The sequence below is a fragment of the Solenopsis invicta genome, chromosome 1 (genome assembly GCF_016802725.1).
Source record: "Solenopsis invicta isolate M01_SB chromosome 1, UNIL_Sinv_3.0, whole genome shotgun sequence".
Lineage (NCBI taxonomy): Eukaryota > Metazoa > Arthropoda > Insecta > Hymenoptera > Formicidae > Solenopsis > Solenopsis invicta.
In genome coordinates, this window is record NC_052664.1 from 2745860 (window position 1) to 2773041 (window position 27182).

Below are 27182 nucleotides of genomic sequence, written 5' to 3' on the forward strand. Positions count from 1 at the left end.
CAACCTTCCTCAATATATTACTAGAAAACTAGAAATGATGCAATCTCAGGCTTGCCGCACGGCGTTGAGTTATAGAAAAACTACGCCGATTAATGCCATAATCTATGAGGCCAGGGAGCCTCCCCTGAAGGTTAGGTTTGAATTCTTGGGCTGTAATTATATTTCGCGGACTCTCGCTCGCTCTAACCACATGCTAATTCCAATTACGGATAATATTCAAAACTTCACGGAATGCCCTACTAACGTTATCTGTTTGAGTGGGCAAGGATTATCGAAGGGCTCGTATTTTTTCATAATGTTTATTATAATTGTGATAGGTTAAACTTAGGTAGTCGTATTAATACACATCTCTATCTATATTTTTAACGATAGAATTAAGTAGGATGTACATAGCTAGGCACATACAAATGCTCACATGTTTAGGTTTAAATTCTTTAGAATCATAATTTTAAGCTCATTTTAAGTTCGGTATCAGGTCATTCCAAATTTAAACCAGCCCCTTTTTTGCAAACTATTCCTTTTTTTAATTTTTTTTCTTTTAATATCAAGTATAAGTTTATCTGCAGTATTAATTAGTTAAGTTAACTGTAAGGATTACTCTGTGTGAACTTGGTCTCACCATTTTACCATCTAACTCACTTACTTAATTATTTAATACACTATGCAGGACTTTTACTATCCTTACTTTAATTTTCTTTAATATCGGCTATAATGGGGAATACGCCCTATAGTGTAATACATTATCAAAATATTATTGACTGTCTGTCTGTGATAATTCGCGAAATAATCTCATAAAATGGACTGTTTAATACTAGGCTTAGACTTTTTTTATCTATATAAACCTGCATTTCAAAAACTCTTTTATAATATATTGTATTATTATCCAACTGTAATCTTGGTTTTCCAAAATATCTCTGTATAATTTAAATCTATACATTATAATTTCTTAAATTATCCTCGATATAGCTCAATATTTGAGTTTGTATTTAACCGCCTCTGCATTACTATTGTAACCTACTTTGTAAGGACATTTGTATTGGCCAGATGGCTCTGCCAGGCCTAGTTCTTTTTTTCTGAATAAAAAAAAATGCTATTAATATTGTTTCAGTACTTATTTTTCATGAATTATTTATTTGAGAAAATAATTTCAATACACATATGTATAACATTTATTTACTATTTTCAATACTTAGTGTTTATTAATAAACGTTTATTTAATATTTATTTAATGTTTATTTAATATATATTTAACATTTAAACTATTTACTTATTTTATTACTTATTTTAAAATCCATTTAAAAAACGTTTGTTTTAACTTATTTTACATAATTATTTGGAATAAAGATTTAAAATTAAACAATAAAAATTTTTTCATATTTAATTGAATTATTGTATCATATTAATTTTTTTCTATTTGTATTCTTATTTAAATGAATATCAAAAAAATTATTCCAGATGCTATTTATTTGTGAAAATCTGTAAAAAAAACTATAAATTTTATGTAATATTTATATAAATAATATGTTTTAATCCTTTGGAGTCTGATTTCTTTTTCGTTTACTAGTGTTATATCTGAAGTCATGTTTTATGTAAATATGGATGCTAATATCAAGAAATGCTAATTTTATGAATGTAGGATGCTTTTTTTCGACCATGATAGATAAATGAAATTCGTATATAATGGAAAAACGGGATCTATTTGTACCATTAGACAAACGTAATACATAGATAGGACACATATGTACCGATAGACTCCAAAGAGTTAATAATATATGTTTCATCGTTTTGATAATATATATTGACATGATCTATCAGTGAAATACATGTGTTAATACAAAGTGTTCATAGATCATCGCTAGGGATCAGTTCGCAGAAGTCACAGAAGTTAAGCATCATTCAGCATAACGACTTTAATAAGTGACTGCTTGGAGATTTCCGAAAAAAAATTTTTAAGAAAAAACCTTTGCAAAGCTAGCACCTCTATAATTAAAAAAAATAGATTAGAGGATTCTAGTTTTACAGAAAAGAAAAATTGTTTTTATTTAAAACACATTTTTAATTCTATTTTATTTAATGAGCCCAATAATCCTTCAATAGTTACAAGTACAACGAATAGTTTTACTATTGAACTAATAGTTCGTCCCAATAATCCGCAAAGAAACTACAACGAATAATTCAACAGTTTTATTAATAATTCTTTAATAGTGATTACTGGCTTTCCAATAATTTATTTCCATAAGGAAACACACAAATATTGTATGAATGTTTTATGAATATTTATTAAGAATATTTGAACATTGTGTAGAGTGTATGAAAAACACGGTCAAATATCAATAATATGTCCATAGCATATTCGAACGGCAAACTTATAAATATTCTATGAACACGAATAGAATATTTTATATAAAGTACTATAGAATATTCTCGTATTTTCATATAGAACGTTCTGCAAATTTCTATAAAAATATAGGTAAGTCTTTGCAATATACAACGTGAGTCTTAATAGTTGTGTCAAATATCTTAGGATATTTCATAATTAACAAGTACACTTGGCAGCAAAATTAAAGCCTTATCTATTCTGACTTCCAAAAATAAGCAAAATTCAAAACAGTGTAATTTTGTCAAAAATAATCGTAAAAAAATTGTTCAAAAAACATTTCAAAGCTTGAAATCTCTAGTTTCAAGATTGATAATTCATTAACGATTTACAGATTGTTTACAGAGTTACGCGGATTCAAATGGAGATGCGTCAAATCTCAAAAAGTTTTTACAAACTTTGCAAAGCTCCACGGCGTAAAATAAAAACTGTATGAATGCGGTTTACAGCATTCAAAATTGAATCTTAATCTTTAATTTGCATATTTCTTGGGCGTTGTACGATTTTTTTTTCACCAAGTTATTCAGCACTGAAGCAAAAATAGTTTCATCCTTCAATGTTGAATAATTCGGTGAATAAAAATCGTACAACGCTCAACAAGTGGGCAAATTAAAGGTAAAGATTTACGTTTTCGTATGCTCTAAATTGCATTTGTGTGCGATCTTTATTTCACACTGTGCAACTTGACAAAATTTTTATAAAATTTTAACATTTGACGGATGTTTTGAACAAAATTTGCAAAATTCGCCGCTTCTCGGCGTAAAATAAAAATCCCACGGTTTACAGGATTCAAAAGAGTGAGTCTTTAATTTGCGTACTAATTAAGCGTTGTAAGATTTTTATTCACCAAGTTATTCAATATTGAAGCAAAAAAGGCCATTTTTGCTTCAATGTTGAATAACTTGGTGAATAAAAATCGTACAACGTTCAACAAGTATGTAAACTAAAGGTAAAGATTCGCGCTTTCAAATGTTGTAAACTGCATTTCCGTACAATTTTTATTTCACGTCGTGGAGCTTTGCAAAGTTTGTAAAAAATTTTGAGATTTGACGCATGCCCATTTGAATCCGCGTAACTTCGTAAACAATCTATAAATCGTTTAATAAATTATCAATTTCAAAACTAGAAATTTTAAGCTTTAAAATGCTTTTTTAAACATTTTTTCACAATTATTTTTGATAATGTTATACTCTCTTGAATTTCGCCTATTTTTGGGAGTCAAAATAGGTGATCCTTTAATTTTGCTGCTAAGTGTATAAAAAATCCTGAGAAACAATGTAGACATTCTGAATATTTTTGAAAAGTATTTTAATTCTTATAGAAAAATCTGAAAAAGTTATACAAATTATACAAATATTCAGAAAAATTATATAAAGAAATCTGTGAAAAATTTTCACCAGAGACCTATACATATCCCTCGGACCTACTCGGACCGCATATGCGCGGTTGACCGAATCAGTTGTCATCTTAGGAGCGTTTAGTAAATTACAGGTGCAGTTGGTAAGTCATCTCTTATGGCAAAATTTTGGAACAACCATTAAGATTCATCCTGTATATTATATGTATATTATAAAGTATATTACTATAAAGATTGTAACTTATTGTTATCTTAAACTTTAATCATAGTGTAAAGGTTAATGTTCACGTTAAAAATCGATCCAAGTTCTCGGATCAAGAAATGTGTAGTCAATAAAATTGTCGCTTTTTCATAAAAAGTGCAAGTTGGTTGATTAGACAGTTTTCGGTCCAAGAATTTGAACTGATTTCTAATATCGTGAACATTGTTTTAGACCGTTTAAAAGCAATTAATTTTTGCACACGCCGTTTTTCTAATTGCATTTACATTCAAAATCCTTCTCCTTAACTGAAGTCTAAGTATTAAGGTATGTATCTTATAATCGACTCTATACCGAGAATGTTAAATTCATATCTTTTTTTATTTAATCTCAGTCCAACGTAGCATCTAGAGCTGCAAACAAGTACCAATATTTGCTTCAAACAAATATTTGACGGTCTTTTTCTTCAAAACAAGTATATTGTGCAGATTACACACAAAAAGGTAGAATTTCCGAAACTTGTCTTAGAAATCTAAAATAAAAGATAAACGTGCTTGAAAATTTGTGCATGTAAAGAAGATAAACCATGGTAAATGGAGCAGTTATTGTGGGACACAGTAGGTGACATCTTGCATTAGATGGCGCTAAAGTCGTAAAACAAGGACAGATGATATGAATGCGTTGAATAAAGATCACTAGCCTACTCGCCTGGCCTTAGTACTATTCTTCTTACCCTTCGTCTCGCGCGCGACCGCGTGCCGTTCGACTCTCGCTCGAAAAAAGTTTCTGTAATACCGACGTTGAGGATGTTCGGCCTCAGGTTTAGTATCCGCTTAAGACGATGCTGGAGTCGTCTGTATACACATTTTCAGACTTTTTTTTTATTGAAGACACGAATTAAAAAATTCTCTTGCAAAATGAAACAATTATAACAAAAGTATAGAATAATTTAATATGAAAAACAAGAAAAAATTATAAAAATATAGATTTGTTAGTTGACACTTGCTGCGCATAAAAATTTGAGACTTTGTACTTTTAAAATAAGCATGATATACCCTCGGAATTTCAACAGAAAACAATACTGTGCTTTTCAGAATGGGCTCAGAAGCTTTAGTAATCTTGAAATTAAAATTTTGTATGTTTTGATCATTTTAATTTGGCAAAATCAGTTTAAAAAAAAAACAGAGCAGTAATTGTGTAATATGGTAGATGAGAGATCTTGTATTAGATGGTGCTGAAGACAAGAACAAATAATGTAATCATGTGTCTTCAACAAAGAAGATACATGATTACATTATTTGTTCTTGTTAGCTGTTTTGGTTTTTGTTTATTTTGTCTTAGCACTATTTCTCTTATATTTTTGCTTCACGCGAGATCACATGTTGATCAACTGTTTATAAAAAAAAAAATCTGTAATACTGACGTCGAGTGAGTTCAGCCGTCACACACACGCACACATACACGCACGCACACGCACAAACACATGCACACGTCCACATGCACGCACACACATTCCAGCATCGCCTTAACACTTAAGTTAATTTTTAAATTGAGAATAATACATAAGTTATTGAGATTATGTCCAAGTTGAGTGTTTAAAATAACACTAAATTGGGTAGTACCCAGTGAAAAATAATAAGTTGAAAAGACTATTCGACGTCAATGTTGTAGATGGTTGATATTAATATTTATTTGAAATACTTTTCAACCATTCGAGAATTTCGTTTCTATTAGATGTAGTTTTGCAAATATATAATTAATAAAAATAATTAACATAACTATTTTTTTCTTTTATCCAGATAAAATAAAGTTGAAAATTGGGTCATGTAGTAAGACGTCTTTTAAACGTCATTTATTAACCCGACTTCGCAAAATTTTTTCATATTTAATTTAATTATTGTATTATTATATATTGACACATAATTTCTAATTGCATTCTTATTTAAACAAATAGTTATTCCAGATGCTATTTTGTATTTGTGAAAATAGTAAAAAACAATAATTTTATATAAATATTATTCTTTAATTATACATGTTTTATCTGTTCGATAACATATATTGTCTTGATCTATCAATTATTTACACATTTTAGTACAAAGTGTTCAAAGGTAGTCACAGAGGGATTAGTTCGCAGCAGTCGCAGAGATTAAACATTGTTAAGCCGGAGTTATGACTTGAATGGGTGGCCGCTCGAGAATTTCTGAAAAAAATACCTGAGAATTTTTTTTACAAAAAATATTTTTTTAAATATTACAAAAATATTGTTTTGCTCATTAAAATTATGTGGTGCAATGATACACTAGACAACAAAATTATCGCAACACTTATTTATACCAAAATTGTACACAACTTCAATTAATCATAACTTTGTTAAAAATTATCGTACTTGAAGTTTTTTTTATTTTAAAGCTTAAAATCTCTACTTTAAGGTGCACTCTACGGAAAATGAATTTTTTCGCAAATGTCACGATAGCCATTGTAAAATTTGGAGTTTTCTCTGCAAATTAAAAAAAAATTAGGTTTGTATGATTTTTTCGAGTTGTTAGGATGTATCAAAATTATGTATGCATTTTTGTCAGTTATTGCCAGCATTATCCCGATTTTGATTTGTCTCATTGATGATCAGGCAATCTTCTCTAGTTGACGTTATTCATCTTCAATCTTGTCCTTTCCTTTGATAAAGTCTCCCTGTTTCTTAATAACGAGCCCAAATTCGAGAGATAGAGGATCGATGAACATTTATTCTTTTTGCAACATAACTTTGATTCTTCTTGCAAAAGAGCAATGATTCGCGCACATTGAATTTCATTCAAACGAGGTATTGTTATGACTTTATCGTTTGCTTCTTGAGTGACACAGTAAAGAAGAAGTTTATTTTTATATAGAGTTTTGGTGTTTACAGCTTTTATGGGAATTAATGTAAATCACTACATTTCACAGCGTTTCTCTGAATCATTCAAAAACTGTAACCACCAAAACTCTATATACGCGTAAACTTATTCTTTACTGTATCACTCGAGATGCAAACGATAAAGTCGTAACAATGTCTCGTTTGAACAAAATTCAATGTGCGCGAATCATTTCTCTTTTGCAAGATTGAATCAAAGTTATGTTACAAGGAGCATAGGTATTCATCAATCCTCTATTTCTCGAGTTTCGGCTGGTTATAAAAAAACAGGCGGATTTCATCAAAAAAAAAGGACGAAGACGAATAACGTCATCTAGAGATCACTTCATCATCAATGAGACAAATCAAAATCCGCGTAATGCTGATAAAAATGCATACATAACTTTGATACAACCTACTCCTTGAAAAAAAAAAAAAATCGTACAAACCTGATTTTTTTTGTCAAGGATGGGTTTGAATAAGGTGGAATTATTTAAAAAAAATAGCACGAGATCGGTTTTGTACAGAAAAGCGTGTATTTATTGTTTCGCTACGTGCAAAGAAGTGAGCAAGCGCTCACCGTCTACATCGCCACACGGCGCCACCGCTCAACTGCGTAATGGGACGTTTACATGACAACACCACAACTTATCGTAAGCTACAATCTAAAGAGGAACTCAAAGAAACAATGCTTAAGACACATTAATATCACTGGCGTGATGAGCCCTAATGACTCATCCAAGTGGCCCAAAGTTAGGACGATGGTCAGTTAGACTAAAAGTCCGAATCAACTCTTTGGCTCACAATACTCTGCAGACCCATATATTAAGCGCAGAACTTCTGCTTCTGGCCCGTCACACCTTTGATGAGACAGTCGGCTACATTTTCAGTGGTCGGAACGTGCAGCAACTCAAAAGTTCTGTCTCAGGGAGAGTTGGGAGGCGGTGACCTTCAGAGCGCGGGAGAATGATCCGAACGCTCCCTCGAAGAGAAAGCGCAGGCCGGGGAGGAGGCGCCGCGTGTTCCTGCGTCAGCAGCAATAGGCCCTCCTCCCTCCTGCGTCCGATATAAAGTGAGGCGCCGTGGCGGTTGCGCGGGACTAAACAAGTCTCGCGTGGCTCCCCCTCTTTTCTCAGAGAGGGTGGATCCGAGAAGTGCGGTGGGGTTTATCAAGTCTGGTCGCCCTACATCTTGTTCCCTAAGCAAAGGGAGGTATGCCTCTGGCAGTGTCAACGGCGGGGTATTTGCCCGGTCGACCCGTCTGTGGCTTGGGACACGGGACACCGGGGGTTCGGGGAGCCGAAAGTATCACAACCCGTGTCCCGATTAGGGCGGCTAACCGACTTGTCGGTCGGCCGCTAACTTTCGGAGGGGAGTCCCTGCTTGCCTTAAACAAAAAAAAATTGCGATGTATGCTTGCCCGATCTCGTGATCCGTCCCGAGTCCAGACGCCGGAAAAAGTTGGGGTTTAGTGGGTATACCTCCCCGGGAGAGAGGGAGCCCCGCATACTCCTGGCTCTGTCTCCGCAGGCACAGAGATGCGTAACACATTCCCCAACTCAAAAAAGTGGCTTTGGGATTCGCCGCGATTTTCGCAATGCTTCATCCTCATGATAGTTTAGGCCTTTAATGTTGTTGACCGGCGTATCCGCAGCCTTACCACCTGCAGCGTTGTTGACCGCAGCCCCGCCACCATCATTGCCTCGATTACTTTTGGGATCTTTCTGGCATACACCCTCAACTGTCTTCGATTGCTCTTCTGGCTTCTCTGGAATGACGTCAACATTATCATCAATAAAATGTTTGACTATTACCTTTGCATTCCAAGGCTCCAGGAACTTGACGTCACAGCTCACTAAAACCTTTTGACATCCAAGCATTGCATTGCCTTCTGCGTTTCAAATATCCGACAAACACCAACTGCTTTGACTTTGGATCGAGCTTTTTCCGGTAGATCTCGGGGATGAGCACCATTACTAGCGTGCCAAAAAATTTCAGGTTTGACACGTCAATTTGCTTTCCGCGTCATACTTCTTCTGGAACTTTTCTTCCAACGGTTCACCGATCGATTGACAACGTAGGCGACCATGCTCACCGCCTCACCACAAAAACGTTTCTCCTATTCAGCATCAATGAACAGGCACTTGCTGCGTTCTACCAGCGTCCGGTTCATACGTTCCGCTACATTATTTTGTTGGGGAGTGTAGGCGCATGACGCATCGTGGATGATTCCAACATTTTTGAAAAATGCCTTGTTGGTGCTATTCACAAAGTCAGTCCCGTTGCCGGACCTAATGCGTTTGACTCGCCGATCTGTCTGCCTCTCTGCCATCTTCATGAAGGCCTTAATGGTGTCACTCACCTCCGCTTTTGCTTTCAAAAAATAGACAAATACTTTCCTGGAAAAGTCGTCGATAAATGCCAACAAGTACCTGGCTCCTCCGCTGGATGTCACTTCCATTGGCCTATATAAATCCGTATGTATCAATTTCAGGATTTTTGTCGATTTAATTTCCGTATTCGACGAGTGAAATAGAGCCCAAGATTGCTTCCCTATCATACACATGATACATTCCGGCACGTCTTCACCATTTCCATCAAACTCGAGGCTATCGACCAGGCCCTTCAGTCAAATCATGTCACCGATATTCAGCTGTCCGAGCTTTCGATGCCAATCCATTGTATTCTTTTCCATTCCGTCGGCACCAACCATGTCGCCACTCGCCAGACAACATTCGATCGCATTGCTGTCCACCACGTACACACCATTCCGTGCACGCGTTTGCAGTAACTTCTGACTTCTCGGATTGTAAATCTGGCAATCTGTTTCGTCAAATCTTGTTTCTAGCCGCTTTGATCTTCGCCACTGACAGCAAATTTGCCGTCAATTGCGGCACGTAGAGCATCTCCTACATTTGGATGTCCACATCGTCAATTGACACTACCACCGTGCCGCTACCAACCATCTTCAACTTCTGATTGTTGGCGGTCAAAATTTCCAGGAAATTTCCTGACTGAAAATTTTGTAGGATGTTTCGGTGGGGAGCATTCCAGTTGTGCACAAACCCGATTGGACATCACCAATCATAGCGGCCAATGCCTAGAGTATTTTCGTTGGTTGGGTTAGGTTAGGTTAGGTTAGGTTAGATTCCCCGTAGGGGTCTGGAGTCGTTTCGGGGCCTCCCGAGGCCGTGCGACGACTCTAGATACAGGAATTGGCGTTCCTGCGGTTTCCCGAGCTCGCTAGGGGTCTGCGGTCTTGCATAGACCGTAGATTCAGGGACTTCAGCCACCCTGGCGCCCGAGCTGACACACCGTAATCCATCACGCGCTGAAATTACGTGCGGGATGGACCGGGGACCTTGGCTTCACCGCCCGGGTCGCGAGGAGTCAACCTCTATAAAAAATCAAGGAGGCGGCGTCTGAGTGTCGTGTCTTCGCGCCTCAGACGCCATGGTGGTGTGTTCTGTGTTTAATGTACGGTGTTCGTCGCGGCGGGGGGTCGGGTCGCCTTCTCCTTGCGGAATCCTGGAGCGATCATCCGGTCGACGGTTAAATCCCGCGTGTTGACCCGCTGGTTGTCGATGTCTCCGGCTAGCCCGGGCGCATCGGCACCGGGCCCTCGGGCCTAGGATCAGCCCGTACACCGGTGAGACTGGCGCTTCCTCTCGGGGATGTTCCTCGTTAGCGCGGGGGCATCGCCGTGGGGGGTGCTAGCTCTCGCCGAGGCCTCTGGTCGGGGGATCGCTGTGGGTGCCTGCCGGGATCGGGGGTCCCGTCTGCCCGCCGCAGTCCATTGTCTGATACGCGTCGATCGTGGGTCATCCCGGGTGTGCGCTTAACCGCGTGCACTTGGGTTTTGTTTTCTGTTCTTCCCTGGTCGGCGTGTGTGATGTTTGTATTGTCCATTAGGTTCGCCTCGGGTCGGTGGTCCCCGAACGCCGACCCGTAGTACCCCTCGGGGCGAGGGTGGGGTTCCCCTCGCGAAACAATACCCCAACTATGATAGACATGGACAATGAGAAAGAAAACTTACCGCGCAGGGGGGGTCGGATACCCCAGGGCCGGCAAGGGGGGACTAGTGTCCCGGGTGCCCCCTTGTCGATATCAACCGACGGGCTGTCGTTCGGGGTGCCCACAGGCTCCGACGACGAACGGGATACTGTGGCATATATTCGTGCTAGTCTTTATGAGCCGTGGAGGACGCGCAGGGAGACGCTCCTGCAGGTGCGGGAGCGCCTCGGGCCCGAGGCTCGTGACGCGATAGATCGGTTCCTCACCCTCGAGCAGCTCGAAGGAGAGCTGTCCGAGGGGGAGGACTCCGAATGGGAGGGGGGGGAATTTACGGGGGGGTCCTCATCCTCCTCAGAAGACCAGGGGGAGGGATATGCCTCCCTCAATGAATTGACGCCAAGGGAGAGGGCTCGCTGGGCCGGAGCCTTGACCGAGTCCGCGGGGGAGGATTCGATCCTGCTGGCCGACGGTCGTCGCAAGACGGGCGGCGGTCGGCAGGACACTAGCGCTATCGGGTCGGAGGGGACCCGATTCTTTGAATTGGTGGCATACGCGCCACAACCGAGAAGAAAGGAGGGGTCGACGCCGATCCGTGTCCGTGGGGGAGCCTCGGACGAGGAAGACCTCGCTGACCCGCCTCGAAGGAGGCGGCAGGGGCTTTCTCGGCTCGATGCCGAGCCCATGGATGTGGATCGGCGAGAGGAGGAGGAGGAGCCGATGGCCGGGAACCCTCTGGAGCCGGTCATCGATCTGGAGGAGTCGGAGGGCCGTGTCCGTGTCCCGGATGTTCCGGGGGACGGAACCGACCTTCCGGCTCACGTTAGGAGTAGGCGCGCCCGCGGCCGACCCCGTTTGGACGGGAGTGGACCCTTCAGGTCCCCTTCCCCATTGTCCGACGGGGCGGACGCGGAGGACCGGCTCCATGGGGTTCCCTTGGAGCGATTTAGGGCCCGCCGACTCAGAGCTAACGTCATCCGGAGCTCTGAGTCGGAGGGGGAGGGAACGGGGGAGAACGATGCGCGGCCTCGGCAGCGCATCAGGATCCCCCCGACCCTGTTCACGCCGGATCAGCGCCGGTACGTCGACCGGCAGCTGGGGGTGATCTCGCGGAGCACGACCACGGACCTGGCCGGTCTGGCCGATGGTTGGCTCCGCGAGGTCGAGGGGGCGCGTAACAAGGCCTCGACGGGCTGCCCACTGTCGGGCAACCTGTCGGGGCGTATGAAACTAAACACCCATCTCGCCCGGGAGGCGCTCATGACGCTGGCGTACCGCGCCATGGGCCGTCTCGGGCGGGATGATGGTCAGGAAGAGGCGACGACCGCGGCCCGGGAGGAGGAGGTTCGCTCCCTCCGGGCCGAGGTCGCCGAGCTGAGGGGCCAGCTGGGGGTCGCTAAGAGGGCCCTCATGCTCCAGAGTGGCCCCTCCTCGTCTGCAGCCGCCCCGCAGACGTTGAGGAGAAGATCTCCTTCCCCTTCGCCGCCTCCGGTGGTCGCTTCTGCCCCCTGCTCTTCTCCTTTCGAGGAGCGAGTGCTGGGGACGTTGGAGCGGCTGACGGCGACGGTGGAGGGCCTGGAGAGGCGCCTGGCGCGGGTGGAGATGGGGGCTGTCCCGGCCGCCGTCCCCACCGACGCCAGGAGCGGCAAGAAGAAGAAGAAGGGGAAGGGGGGAAAGGGGAGTACGGGAGCTCCGCCGGAGGAGCCTCCCGCGCCCCCCACGTGCCGGCGGCAGCGCCCGGCCCCGATACGCCTGCGAGCGATCGGAGCTGGGTCGAGGTCGTCGGCACCCGGAAGAGGAGGAGGGTGGACAAAGGGGGCCGTAAAGCCCCCTCCACTCGGCCCGAGGAGAGTGGCTGGGGGTGTTCCCCCCAGGATTCGGTACAGCATCGGGCCGGCCGTCGGGGGTAGCGGCATCTGCCGCCCCCCCGGCGACCGGGCCGAGCAAGAAAAAGGGAGGGAAAAAACAGGGAGGAGGTCCGCCGCGAAGCCAAACGCTCGCGGCGAAGAAGATTGGGAGGCGCGTCCCCAAGTCATCGGCGATTCTGGTGACGGTGACTGGGGACGACGCCTCCTACGCAGGAGTGATGCGGCGGGCCCGCGAGGCAATTGTCCTCGGGGACGTGCTGCCACAGGGTGGAAAGGGGCTACGAGTCCGCCGAGCCCAGACCGGGGGTCTCCTCCTGGAGATCCCCGGCGAAGACAGTAGGCCAGCCGCGGAAAGGCTGGCCTCAGAGATGAGGCGCGTCGCGGGGGGCCCGGACGTGCGGATCTCATGCCCTCTACGGAGGGTGGGGATCCGCATTTCCGGGTTCGATGACTCAGTGACCCCGGAGGAGGTGGCCACGGCGGTCGCCGACTCCGGGGAGTGCTTCGTGGCGGACCTCAGGGTGGGCCGAGTGGTGCGCAGTCGGCGGGGGCTGGGCTCTGTCATAGTGCAGTGCCCGGTCGCCGCCGCTGCGAGACTCGCCCGAGCGGGGAGTGTGACCCTGGGCTGGGTAGCGGCTCGCGTGGAGGTGCTCAAGGCACCGCCACAGCGATGCTTCCGCTGCCTAGCCCAGGGGCACAGCTCCTGCACCGGTGCGGAAGAAGGGGCCGAGGGGGGTAAGACTGGGGGGGGACGTCCCGTGCGGCGTCCGCTGCCCCGGGTGCGGTGGGGAGGCGGATCCCGCGCTCCTCCGTGGTTGCGATCACGGTGGAGCCGGGGTGTGCCTCCTACACCGACGTTATTAGGAGGTCCAAGGCGGCGATTAACCTGGGGGACATACTCCCTCAGCCCGCCCTGGGCCTCAAATTCAGGGTATCGCAAGCCAGGGGTGTCTTGTTAGAGATCCCCGGCGCGGATAGTCGGCCGGCGGCGGAGCGCCTCGCGGCCGAAATGAGGCGGGTGGCTGGGGGCCCGGGGATCCGGATAACCTGCCCTATGCGTAGGGTGGGGGTCCGGGTGTCCGGGTTCCTAGATTCCACCGAGCCGGAGGAGGTGGCGGTGGCGCTTGCATGCGCCGGAGCATGCAGCGCCACTGACATTATAGTCGGTCGAGTTACTCGCGGCCGCCGGGGCATGGGCTCTGTAATTGCGCAGTGCCCGGTCGCGGCGGCGGCGAGACTCGCCAAGGTGGGAAAAGTGGCCCTGGGCTGGGCGGCTGCGCGCGTGGAGGCACTTAAGGCGCCTCCACAGCGATGCTATCGCTGCCTGGCACAGGGCCACATGCAGCACCGGTGTCCCGGTTACTTTGACCGGTCCCGGTGCTGCTTCAACTGCGGCGGGGAGAGTCACACTAGGGCTCAGTGCGCGAATCCACCGTTCTGTCCCGAATGTGCCTCCCGCAACAAGGCAGCCGGCCACCGGGTGGCGCGGGCTGCCCCAAAATACCCCCCATGCCTCGGAGGGCCGGGGGGCCTCCTCCCTCCTCCCCGGATCTGGGGAGAGAGGAGGAAATGGAAATGGAGCGGCCTCCGTCATCGCCGGACGCTGACGCTGCCCGCGGCGCTCAGGCCGTTGGGGGCGACGGTCCGGCGGTGGCCGAGGCCGCCAAGGGGGGTGCGTCTCCCGCGGGCGGGGTCCCAGTAGATGGGCCCCCGGCTGCGGTGGATGCTCGGCTGCCGGGGTCCACCTCGGACACTTCGGAGTCCGGGGAGGAGCCCCCGCCGCCAAAGACGCGCGCGGTCGAGGAGACGACGCGTGTGACGCTGCTAGCGTGGTGAGCCACGCTTCTGGGGATAACCTCCCCGTGGCCCGGGTGGTTCTCTCCCCCTCCCCCCCAACTCCCGCAGAGGGAGCGGAGGGGGAGCAAGGCCACGAGGGAGGCGAGGTCTAAGGGAGGTGCGCCCAGTGCGCCCTCCCCGGGGCCGCCCGTCCTCGGCAAGGGGAAGCGGCGATAGTGCCGCTCCTCGGGTGCCCGCCCCTAGCTGCCCCTAGCGCTCGGGGGATGCGACGGGACGGGGCCCAGGCCGATGGGGCCTGGCGCCGGGCGAGATGTCTTCCCTCCTGGCGCCCGGCCCGGCCACGCGAGCGCCGTGGACGTGAGGAGGCGGGGCGGGCGGCGGCGACCGCTCGTCCCTGGGCGTGGGGCTTGCACCGGCGATATGTCGGGAGCGGCCCCATGGCCCTAAATGGGCGCGGGGGTGCGTGATGCCTCGCTCCGCATCCCCGGGGTCGGGCTAGGCCCTACCGGCTGACGTATCTCGGCTGGGCCAGCAAAGCCCGACTCCCAACCCGACGAACTGGCGCGTCGGGGAGCTTCATGCTCCGATCCCCAGTGGAGGGATGTTGGAGAGTGCTATAGCAATCCCGGTCCCTCCACGCAACGGGGCGAGATGGGCTCGGTGGGATTTTAGTGGGTAGGCGGGCCGGGCCTCGCCAACTTTCTACCGCGCAAGCAGTCTGTGCCGGCGAGGGGTACCGCGTCCCGAGTCCCACACTCCCGTGGTCTAGCCAACCCGGGGTACAATGAGTATTTTCCCCCCGTTAAAAAAAAAAAAAAAAGGTTAGATTACGTGGGCTCATTTTGCTCCTCCCCCCTTCGGGGGGGGGGTTTGAGCCGAGCCGAGAAGGAACGGTGGGAAGGGGGGACCCTCACAGCGCCGGATAGACCGGACAGAGGGTTCTACCCTCCCCACCGTTGAGGAGGTACGCCTCGGGCGGAATCAGCGGCGGGGTAGTTGCTCGGCTGACCCGTCTCGGGGCTTGGGACGCGGGAGTGCGTACCTAGGGCCCTCTCCCAAGGGGGTCCGACGCACTCCCGGCGTCCCAGTTCGGGCGGCTGGGGCTCGACCTCGGTCGAGTTCTGGCCGCTAACTCCGGAGGGGGGTTCCTGCCCTCGGGCGGGGACCTGTTTGGGCTAGGACGGATCGCGGTGCATGCTTAGTTCGATCCCATGATCCGTCCCGAGCCCAGATGCCGGAAAAAGTTGGGTTTTAGTGGGTATACCGGCAAGTTACTAGGTCGGTGAGTTCCACATACCCGGCGTCTTGTCCCCACAGGCGCGAGGAGTCATAAAGGCGTTTCTCAACTTAAAAAAAAGAGAGGGTTAGATTATATAATTGGTGGTGTCCGATCGGGTCTGTGGGCAACTGGGACTCACTCGTTTCGGTGTGGCACCCTCTCTCTGCCCAGCGTCTTGGCGGCGGCGAATTGGTTGCCGCCAAAGACAACTCGCTGGCGCGGCTGCATTCTTCGAAGGGGGAAGGGGGATAGCCGAAAAGGAACAGTGGGGAGAAGGGCACCCTCATAGCGTCAACTAGATCAAACAGAGGGCTCTACCCTCTCCACTATTGAGGAGGTACGCCTTGGGTGGAATCAGCGGCGGGATAGTTGCCGGCTGACCTGTCCCGGCTGATCCGTCCGGGGCTTGGGATGTGGGAGTGCGAACCTAGGGCTGGGACCCATCGCACCCCTGAGACATCCCAATTCGGGCGACCAGGGTTCGATTTCGGTCGAGTCTCGGTTGCTTACTCCGGAGGGAGTCTCTGTTCTCGGGCGGAGACTCGTTTGAGCTAAGATGGATCGCGATGCGTGCTTAATTCGATTCCGTGATCCGTTCCGAGCCCAGACGCCGAAAAAAGTTGGGTTTTAGTGGGTATACCGGCAAGTTACTAGGTCGGTGAGTTCCACATACCCGGCGTCTTGTCCCCACAGGCGCGAGGAGTCATAAAGGCGTTTCTCAACTTAAAAAAAAGAGAGGGTTAGATTATATAATTGGTGGTGTCCGATCGGGTCTGTGGGCAACTGGGACTCACTCGTTTCGGTGTGGCATCATGTGTTTCGACGCCCCGCTGTCCAAGTACCAGTTCATGCTGGTCACCACTTGATCGTTTGCATTGAATGCATCCGTCAACTTCGCATCCTCCGATTGAGCTCTCAGTTTCGATTTGCATTTGGACCGCTTGTGACCTATCTTGCCACAGTTGTAGCATTTAAAACCAAATTTCTTTTTACCCGATTTCTTTCCGCCGCTTGCGCCGGATTTCGGATAATCTAGGAATGCCGACGATGACTCACTTTGACGGCCTCTGTCCACATCGAGCAATTTTGTCTTCACATTATCTGCGGTCAGCGCCACTCCGCTACTTTCCAATCCAAGAATGAGTAGGCGATACTCCTCACCGAGTTCAACCATCATAATCGCTCCAATCCACTCGTGATCGCGAATCCGATGCCAACCAATTTATTCGCCATCGATAAAATCTCCGATAAGTACTCCGTCATTGAGTTGCATTCATCGAGGTGCACGGTGATAAGATGCCTGAGCAGCGTTATTTTCCGTGTGAGACCTTTGTCGTCGAACAGTTGTTTCAACGCCGTCCAGACGTCAATTGCCGTCGTGTGACGTTGGATGTGCATGTAAAGTGATTCATCCACCCAGACAATAACCCAAGCTCTCGCTTTCTTTACTTTTGTTTTGTCGGTTTCAGTGTTCACTTCCGCAATCGTGCCATCAAGTTCTTCAAATTCCAAAACACTTTTCATTGCGAATTGCCACGTATAGTAGTTTTCCGAGCCGCGGAGTTTTTCGATAACAAATTCTTTTTCCATTGTTTCAATATTAACTTGTTCATACGCGAGCTTGATGCGATAGACTAACCACACAATTTCGCAATTTTGCAATTTTTCACCGAAATATTACTTTGCATAACAAAATACCGACAATTCCACTAATTTCGAATTAACTGTTGAGGATGGGCCCATAACATGTCGAGGATGGGTTTGAATAAGGTGGAATTATTCAAAAAATAACACGAGGTTGGTTTTGTATAGAAAAGCGTGTATTTATTCTTTGGCTATATGTGAAGAAGTAAGATTACTTGAAGTGACTAGAGAGGCGGCGCGGTGATAACAAGCGCTCACCGTCTACAGCGCCACACGGCGCCACCGCTCAACTGCGTAATGGAGCGTTTTTACATGACAACATTTTTTAATTTGCAGGAAAAACTCCAAATTTTACGATGGCTATTGTGACATTTCCGAAAAAAATTTATCCTACCCCGTGGAATACGTCAAACTATGCAAATGTTTGGAAATAAAACACGTCTTTAACTTCAAAGAAATGGCGGAAGGAAGAAAGCAGAAATTCAAAATTGGCCTAATGCACCTTAAAGTAGAGATTTTAAGCTTTAAAATAAAAAAAAAAACTTTTAAGTATGATAATTTTTAACAAAGTTATGATTATTTGAAGTTGTGCAAAATTTTGGTATAAATAAGTGTTGTGATAATTTTGTTGCCTAATGTGTAATATTTATGCGGATATTTCAAAGAAGTTATTCATAGAAGACGTTTAATAGTTGTCTAATTTAAATGATACAAAAACGTCAAATCGATCAATTTTCGTCTATATCCTGGTTTTTTGAACGTTGATTTGACAACTATTCAACCTGTTATTTCTCACTGGGAATTTGAGTATCTTTTTGAGTAATTTTTAGTGTAAACACTCTAAATTTTAATGTTATTTCTGTAAGTGTATCTTGTACATTATCTGAAAAATTTAATTACAAGAATAAAATATACTTGAGACAAGTAATCAGTGTTTCCACTAAAGTTATCTAAAATTTCCTTTCTCCTCCTCTTAAATTTCTCTTTTTTCTTCATATTCTACCTTAAATTTTCCCCGTATTTTCTCTTATATAAAAAAATGTTAGTAATTAAATTATTTAAGACTAACTTGCATCTAAATTCTTTATTTTAATAAAAAATTTTTGAAATAATATTTAAATTATTTATTTTGTTTTTTTATAATTGTTTATAACTTCTCTATATTTTAGTATTATCCTCAGGCGTCAGATTAAACTTATGTTGATGCTTTTCCAGAAAGAGGAAATAGGTTATGTCTTTTAATCAAATTGATTAAAAATGTATTTTTAACAATAAGAAGAATAAATGAAGAAAATAAACAAACATCTTTCAAAAATAAATGTTTATCAATTTTTTAATGTTTTATAACAAAACAACACAGAATCACAGATATTTAATAAAATTGCCAACTTCTTAAATTCAATCGATCGAGTCTCTCAGGTGTAGAGTGAGAAAATATAGGAATTATAACAACCTCAGCCAATTGCACTAATTTATCTGTTTTGAATTTTTTATTTAATACGGCCTATTCTGCGTATTTGGACAAATTAAATCAAACATTCTGTATATAGAAATAAATAAATAAATAAATAAATAAATAAATAAATATATATATTCAGAATTTATTCAAGAACACGTCTTTACAGAGACACATGGGTCGTTCTGAATCACCCTGTGTGTGTGTGTGTATGTGTGTGTGTGTGTGTGTGTGTGTGTGTGTGTGTGTGTGTGTGTGTGTGTGTGTGTGTGTGATGTGTGTATGAGGGCAGTCCGGTAAGTACTTAGCCTACAAAAAAAAACGAAAATTTTGGAAAAATGGCGATTTATTCTCTCAACATAGTCTCCTTTTAGCTCGATACACTTGACCCAGCAATGCTCCAACTCCTTTAACCCATCTGAAAAATACGTTTTCTCGAGGTCTGCAAAGTAGGCCTCCGTGGCGGCGATGACCTCCTCATTCGACTCAAATTTCTGCCCGGCAAGTGACTTTTTCAAGTTTGGAAACAAAGGTCGCACAGGGCCAAATCTGGAGAATACGGTGGATGGGGCAGCAGCTCGTAGTGCAATTCGACCAATTTGGCCGTGACGACGGCGGAGGTGTGAGCCAGTGTGTTGTCATGGTGAAAGAGCACTTTTTTCTTCGCCAAATGGGGCCGTTTTTTCTGCAATTCGGCGTCGAATCGGCCCAATAATTTGGCATAGTAGAGCCCTGTGACCATTTTGCCCTTCTCCAGGTAGTCGATGTAGATCACACCTTGTGAATCCCAGAAAACGGTGGCCATCACCTTTCCGGCCGATAGGACAGTCTTCGCCTTCTTCGGAGCACGTTTGCCGGGTGAAGTCCACTGTTTCGACTGTTCCTTGGTGTCTGGTGTGTACCAGTTGATCCATGTTTCGTCGACGGTCACGAAACGACGCAGAAACTCCTTCGGATTGCGCTTAAACAGCGTTAAACACTGCTCTGAAGTGGTCTCACGGTTGCGCTTGTTGTCCGGAGTGAGCAAACGCGGCACCCATCGCGCCGACAGCTTTCTCATGCCCAAAATTTCATGCAGGATATGACCCACGCGGTCTTTTGAGATGCTTACTGTTTCAGCTATCTCGCGCACCTTCAATCGGCGGTCTGCCAATACGAGATCGTGGATTTTTGTCACGTTATCCTCCGTGGTAGCCATTTTCGGGGCACCTGGGCGTGGCTCATCAAAAACCGACGTGCGACCACGTTGAAACTCGTTAAACCAATTTTTGACGATCGCCATCGAAGGAGAAGAGCCACCGTATACAACATCCAAGCGCTCTTTGATTTTGCTGCGCGATTTCCCTTCCAAAAACAAGAATCGAATCACTAACCGATATTGCTCTTTTTCCATTTTTCTAAAATCCGCGGACACGCCCGCTTCCACACGCGGTCAAAACAAAACTACGAGTCCGATTCGGCTGAAACTTTGACAGTAGCCGTCTACGAGAATGTACTACACGATAATAAATCTCTCTTGCGATACTGGCACCATTGGGCAGTGAGGCTAAGTACTTATCAGACCGCCCTCGCATGTATGTTTGTATGTATGTATGTATGTATATATGTATGTATGTATATACAAGGTGTCCGGGAACTAGGGAACTTATCGCTTTGAAAATATAGAGGAGATGAAGAGGGACAAAAAGGTCTTATACATTTTGCGATAATCGCTGTAATTATTGAGTTATAAAATAAAACGTCTGAGCCAATATGCGGTGACGCCGCGCCATCGCGCCTAGCTCGTAGGCAACGGCGCACGGCGGAAAAGGTGACGCGTTGTTGTCTGAATTGGCATGGCCCGACGGTCTGAATTCGCCGCACCGCGTGTACATACACTGCACAAATCAAATGTGTTATTTTAGCTAAAGCTTCTCCTTACATATTTAATAAATAACACATATGATTTTTACAGTGTATGTACACGCGGTGAGACGAATTTAGACCGTCGCGCCGTACAAATTCAAACAACGCGTCACTTGTCTGCGCGCCGTTGCCTACGAGCTAGGAGCGATGGCGTGGCGTCACCGCACATTGGTTCATACATTTTATTTTATAATTCAATAATTATAGCGAATATCACAAAATGGTATAAAACTTTTTTGTCCCTTTTCATCTCTTCTATGTTGTCAAAGCAATAAGTTCCCTAGTTCCCGGACACACACACACACACACATATATATATGTGTGTGTGTGTGTGTGTGTGTGTGTGTGTGTGTGTGTGTATGTGTGTATGTGTATGTGTATATATATATATATGTGATATATATATATATATATATATATATATATATATATATATATATATATATATATTGTAACACACCGTCTTTCTACCACCCTTTATGGACCGGTTGTCGTCCACAATCGCCCACCGAATATCCGCCACGCGAGGAGTAGGCGCTCAGCGTCCATAATATATTTCATACGCGCGTACACAAGAGCCGAGGCATCCGCGCGTCGAGTATCTTGCTGCGCACGCGCGCCGAATCGAATCGACGCCCGTTATCAGCGTACTCGCTCGCCTCCGTTTGCTCTCCGATCTCGAACGGCGGGGATGCTGACGCCGAAACGAACCAAACCGCCACCGAACATCCCCGACGTCTCGAGATTCGAGTATTTGTCATCAATACTTTCACGACCTTCTTTGAACTGTTTATACCACTTGTAAACATTTCTTTGCGACAAAGCATGGTCCCCAAAGACTTTCTGCAACATTCTGAACGTTTCTGCACCCAAAATTTCATTCCGCAAACAAAATTTAATGCAACTTCTTTGCTCAATATAATTAGACATTCGTAAAAATCGCCGAATGTTCTTTTAGCGTCGTACAAAACAAGTGTAAAGCAAAAACTAATGAATGTTTTAACATGAAATTTGTCACAGATGTCTGTCATAATGCTGCCAACTTAGAAAAAAAATATTTATGATGTGCGGCTTACCCGCGCGATTTAAATTGAAAACCTGTCTTACATTTTAGACACAGTAGTACAATTGTGTCTAAAAAAATGCAACATGTATGCGTGTTCAGTAAATCGTAAATTCTTTTTCTATCAAACATTTTCATAACAATTAACAAAATAAAAACAAAAACAAGTTTTTAAAGTTACAACATATTTTCACTATGCAACAGATGGCGCGTCTGTGATAAATCTGATAAACAAAGTAGCTGTTGAAGTCGATATTGTTTTACACATACTGTATAATAATATAGGTGTGTCAAATATAAAAATTAAAATATATGTACTCTGATACCTTGATGTTTAGTAATATCAGTTGGTACTGATCCACGTCTACAACTATGATCAATTTTGGCAGATGTGTTCGTTGATGTAAAATCATCCAATCTTGATAGAAGACCAACTGGAGCTGATCCGCGTCTTTTTGCCCATCCCTGAATTCAATTATAAGAAATATTAATAATAACATATTTAACAAAAAAAATTTAATAGGAAAAGAAAAAGACAAAAATAATTGAATATTATTTATATTAAAGAATTTTCGATAAATTTAATTTTTAGATATGGGTTATGTCAGATTTCGAGTTAGTTAAGGCGACGCTGGACTGATGGAGGAACTCACTCGACGTCAGTATAGTAGATTACTGCAGATTTTTCTTCAACGGACTGAGGGTTGCGCGTGAGGCGAAGAGTAAAGAATAATAAAAAGGTTTTTCATTATCTAGTTAACTTTTGATTAAACTCAACTTGAAGTTTTAGCCAATAAGCTTCACCTGTGGCATCATCATAGATGAAGCACATTGGATAAAACATCAGGTAAAATTTAATCATCAGTTAATCAGATAATGAAAAACCGAGCCTAAGAGAAATAGAATAGCGCTCTTTGTCAAACTCACTCATCTGTCCTTGTTCTTCAACTTTGGCACCATCTAATGCAAGATCTCTAAACTACCATGAACACAATTACTGCTCTTCGCACCAATTTCGCGTGCAAATTACATAATCAATATTCAGACATTCACATATCTCATAGAGCTTCTAGGCTCACTCTGCAAGTTCCGTATTGTTCTTTCATTTAATTCATACCCCGGAAACTACTTATTTCATACATACAAAGTCTAAAACTTTTATATGGAACACATGTTGTCACGAGTCAGCTGCAGAAGCCAATAATTAAACTATAACTTTTTAATTTACTTTCGTTTTTCGTATTCAATTATAATTTTCGAGGTATGTTTTTATCATTTTTCTAATTGTGGAGAAGGATTTTAAGATTTGTAAAATCAATTAAGAGATATGAGTGTCCAAAAATAAGCATGTATAAAACTGATCCAACATCGCCTTAATACTCTTTGGAAAAATATAACCTGTTTGATTGTTATAGTCATCAAATATATAGTTTTTGTCTTGGATCACGTCGGATTATGTATGTTACGCTTTTCTTATATTTCAAGTGATTTTGAATCGAATAATTGATCGCTACTAATTAATATAATAATAGAATCATTCGTAAATTGTTCTTGTGCTATCCATAAAGTGCGTGAGTAAATCCGGGAGTGTTACAAATTTTTTGTGATACAATTTTTAAAAAAGAAACAAAGCTTAATTTCTTGACGTTATTTGTTACATGGGAACGTGAAGTGTCTTTGTATTGCTATTCCACTACCGTGAAATTCATCCGTCAAATTGCAACATCAAAACGGCAAATTTCTACAAGATAAGTAACAGAGAGACGGAAAGAGAAAAAGGGAAAGAGGAAGAAAGGAAGAGAGAGAGAAAAAGAGAGAGATGATGATGATGATGATATTGTCATTTATTGAGCGCTCTAGGAGAGAGACAGACAGACAGACGGACAGACGGACAGACGGACAGACGGACAGACGGACAGACGGACAGACGGACAGACGGACAGACGGACAGACGGACAGAGGAGAGAGAGAGAGAGAGAGAGAGAGAGAGAGAGAGAGAGAGAGAGAGAGAGAGAGAGAGAGAGAGAGAGAGAGAGAGAGAGAGAGAGAGAGAGAGAGAGAGAGAGAGAGAGAGTGTGTGTGTGTGTGTGTGTGTGTGTGTGTGTGTGTGTGTGTGTGTGTGTGTGTTATGTGAACAATCAGAATAATCTTACGTGCTTAGATAGCTGATCGCAAAGAGTCCCTCGCGTAAGTACCTGCGTCGGATAATGAGTTACGCCATCTCTGCTTATCTTTTGTGCGCGACCAGCCCGTAATTCACTAATTTTATTCTGTTACAATTCGAAAAGTAAGCGTCGGACAAAATTTTCGTAGAGAAAAAATCGTTTCAGAAATCAATCAGGAATATGTCTTTACAAGGTCGCGGGGTTGTTTTGAATTACCCTGTATATACGAGTGATTCAGAACAATTTTTTGTCCTTAACTCTTAAACACATAAGTGGGTCTGAGAAACCCCATATGAAGCTTTGAACGCTTGCTGTGTGAAGACGGAATGAGATAGGAGGTTCGGACTAGGACGTAAAAAAAGTTTGAAATCTCCTCTTTCAATTGATATGGTTAATCAACTTTTTTGGTCAACTAGAATTCGGATGGCACAGTAGTAAAATTTTGTTAGGGTTAATGGGATAAGCAAAGGTGGCGCAATTTACCGACAGATGCGAGCGCTTACGCAGGACGCTTGTGATTGATGAATGCACATAAATAATACGCGCAAATACATTAGCAAACACATTAATTTTTGAGAAAAAGTCTTAAAATTAAATTAAGAATACGACATTTCAAGAACAAAGATTATTTTATTAATTTCATCATTTTATTATTTATTATTTTACCATTTTAATCACTATATTAATCATTTTATACATATGTTACGTTAATTAAAACATCTAGGAAAATAACAAGACTTAATATTTCAATTTCTATAATTTCAGTCCAAATATTCATTTTCCAACAAGTGTGAAATTCTTGAATCACGTAACTCTCGGATTTTCATCGCTCCATAAATGTATGTTAAATGAATTAAATATTCCTTCACGTATAAACAGTAATTCATCGCTAAATTAATATTTACATGAGACAGGAATTTGGGATCTCAATTTTCCTCTCTTAAAAAATTTTCACAAAATCTTCTAAATTTCTGATCGTATGCGAGTAAGGAAAGCAACTGTTTCTTTTTTTAATTCTCCTCTGTACAGTTGAATACGATAAATCGTATTCCCCAGCAACAATTCAAATATTTGTTTCAAGCTTTTGCTTAAAAGCATGGACTGCAGTCCCCGTATTCCGCGTATTTCTTGTGACACGATCTCTGCTAGTGTCATATTTATTCGGCAGGATATTGCTACTTTCGTACAATATTTGAACTGCTGCAAATATGACAGGACCCAACAGATACCTTTCTCAATTTGAATATAATTCCATGTACTTTCTTTATGGCACGGACTACTGTTTTGCGTATACATCCATTAATAGACAGAAACAAAATTATTTTTCAGCAAGTTGCCGCTAAGCCACACACAACTCTAAAATTAGGGAAGGATTATTTAAATGAGCAGTTTTTAGACGGTGGATAGGTCGATATGATACAATACGTTGACCCACAAGATTTCCGGATTTTAATCCTTTAAATTTCTTTTTTATGGGATATTGCAAGAAATTGATTTATAAAACGCCTGACGACATCTAGACGATTTAGAAGAGAAATTGTGGTTTGCCGTATGGGACATCAAAGAGGAAACAATAAAGAATGTACAAAGTAATTTATTGAGACCCATACGAGCTTACATCAAAATAACGGTGATCATTTTAAATATTTTTTTATAAAGTTAAGATTTCTTCATACTATCCGTAAATTAATCCGTCCTCTTTAGGAATCAAAAGCAATCTGCCCTTTTTAGGACGACCAGTACGTATCTACAAGGAACTGTAGGATTCTAATGAACGTTCAGTACTAATATATCGACAGGGCGCTGTATAGGTATTATAACTAGGACGGAGTCTATCATTTATTAGATTGATTGAGTTTGTAATTGATTCTGTTCCTCAGAAAATTTTCCAAACTGAGAAGTCATCATCTTTCTACATACTCGTAGTTTATAATTAATGTAACGACTAGAGTTTATTGGTTGTTACGTTAATCATGCACTGTAACTATGTAGAAAGATAACGACTTCTCAGTTTGGAAAATTTTCCGAGGAACAGAATCAACCGTGGGTGTACATAGTTTACGAAGTGCTACGTTCCTTTTATATTCATGTGCCATTAGCCTTAGCAAGGCATAGATGTGCCTTTTTACTTATATCTTGTTTCTTTTAGCCGACGCACTCAATTCTGACTCATTCAGCGTTTCGCGTTAGTCACTACGTTCTGCGGATAAATACTTTCTATATACTTTTAGCTCAATAGGAAGATCTTTTTTACGTAAATCAAAGACAACGAAGAAAGAGAAATGTATAAGAAATATTGTATCAAGCGATACGGTAGCGTCGCGACGTCAAGTTTAAATAATTCTAAAAAAATAAGTATTATACAACAATTACATTTCATATTATCGTCCTAGTTTACATCGGACACCTGATACACGTACTAACAAGTAACTTTCTATTAAATTATCTTAATTTCGACAATGCGTGTAAATGCATACATAATTCAGCGAGAAATGTTAATAAAATCGACTTCAAATCGACATCAAAATGATGATTTTAACATCAATTTGACGTCGGAATTATCATTTTGATGTCGATTCCATTATCATTTCTCCCTGGGAATACGTATATTTAATTAATTATCTTGATTAATATGTTGTACCAGTTGTACCAACTTAACATACTGTTCTTTGAATTCATTGCCAAAATGAAGATAAATTAATAGAAAATAATTAGTACATACAAGTATCAAGTGCTCGGTGTAAACTAGGTCATCGTGAGTATGATTCCGTGTAACATAAAGTCGGTAATTTAAACTGCACTACGATCCAGGGAGTTCATGCGCTGTTTCATTGTCAGTGTAGAATCATAATCAATAAAATCGAGAGATTGCTTGCTATCATCAAGTAAACACCTGATATGTGATGGTAAAGTGTATTCCTTCGAGCAGATTTGAGTTGCCTAATAATTAATCGGTAATAATCAATAGTGAGTAATTAATAAATTTATTAGTAAAATTAGTCGATTGCTATTGAAGGGAAAACGCGTATTGTGTGATGGCAATGTATGCTCCTTCAAACAGTTTTACAATCGCCGAATAATTAATTGACAGTGATCGATAGTGAGTAATTAATTTTATTAGTCAAGTTTATCGATTGTTATCGTCAGGTAAACGCTTGTTGCGTAATGTGTAAT

General features: G+C 43.2%; 1 protein-coding gene across 8 annotated transcripts in view; it reads right to left on the reverse strand.

Moving 5' to 3' along the window:
- LOC105197919 (homeobox protein 2) overlaps positions 1 to 27182 on the reverse strand; it is a 263567-nt gene that overhangs the window by 28835 nt on the left and 207550 nt on the right. For 6 of the 8 annotated variants that reach the window (XM_039451994.1, XM_039451990.1, XM_039452006.1 and 3 more), the window contains one exon: positions 22170 to 22308. In XM_039451994.1, the coding sequence (XP_039307928.1) occupies positions 22170 to 22308 (139 nt within the window). Of the gene's footprint in view, positions 1 to 4641; positions 4788 to 22169; positions 22309 to 27182 lie in introns of all 8 variants that reach the window. The other 2 variants (XR_005575239.1, XR_005575240.1) reach the window with 2 other exon arrangements.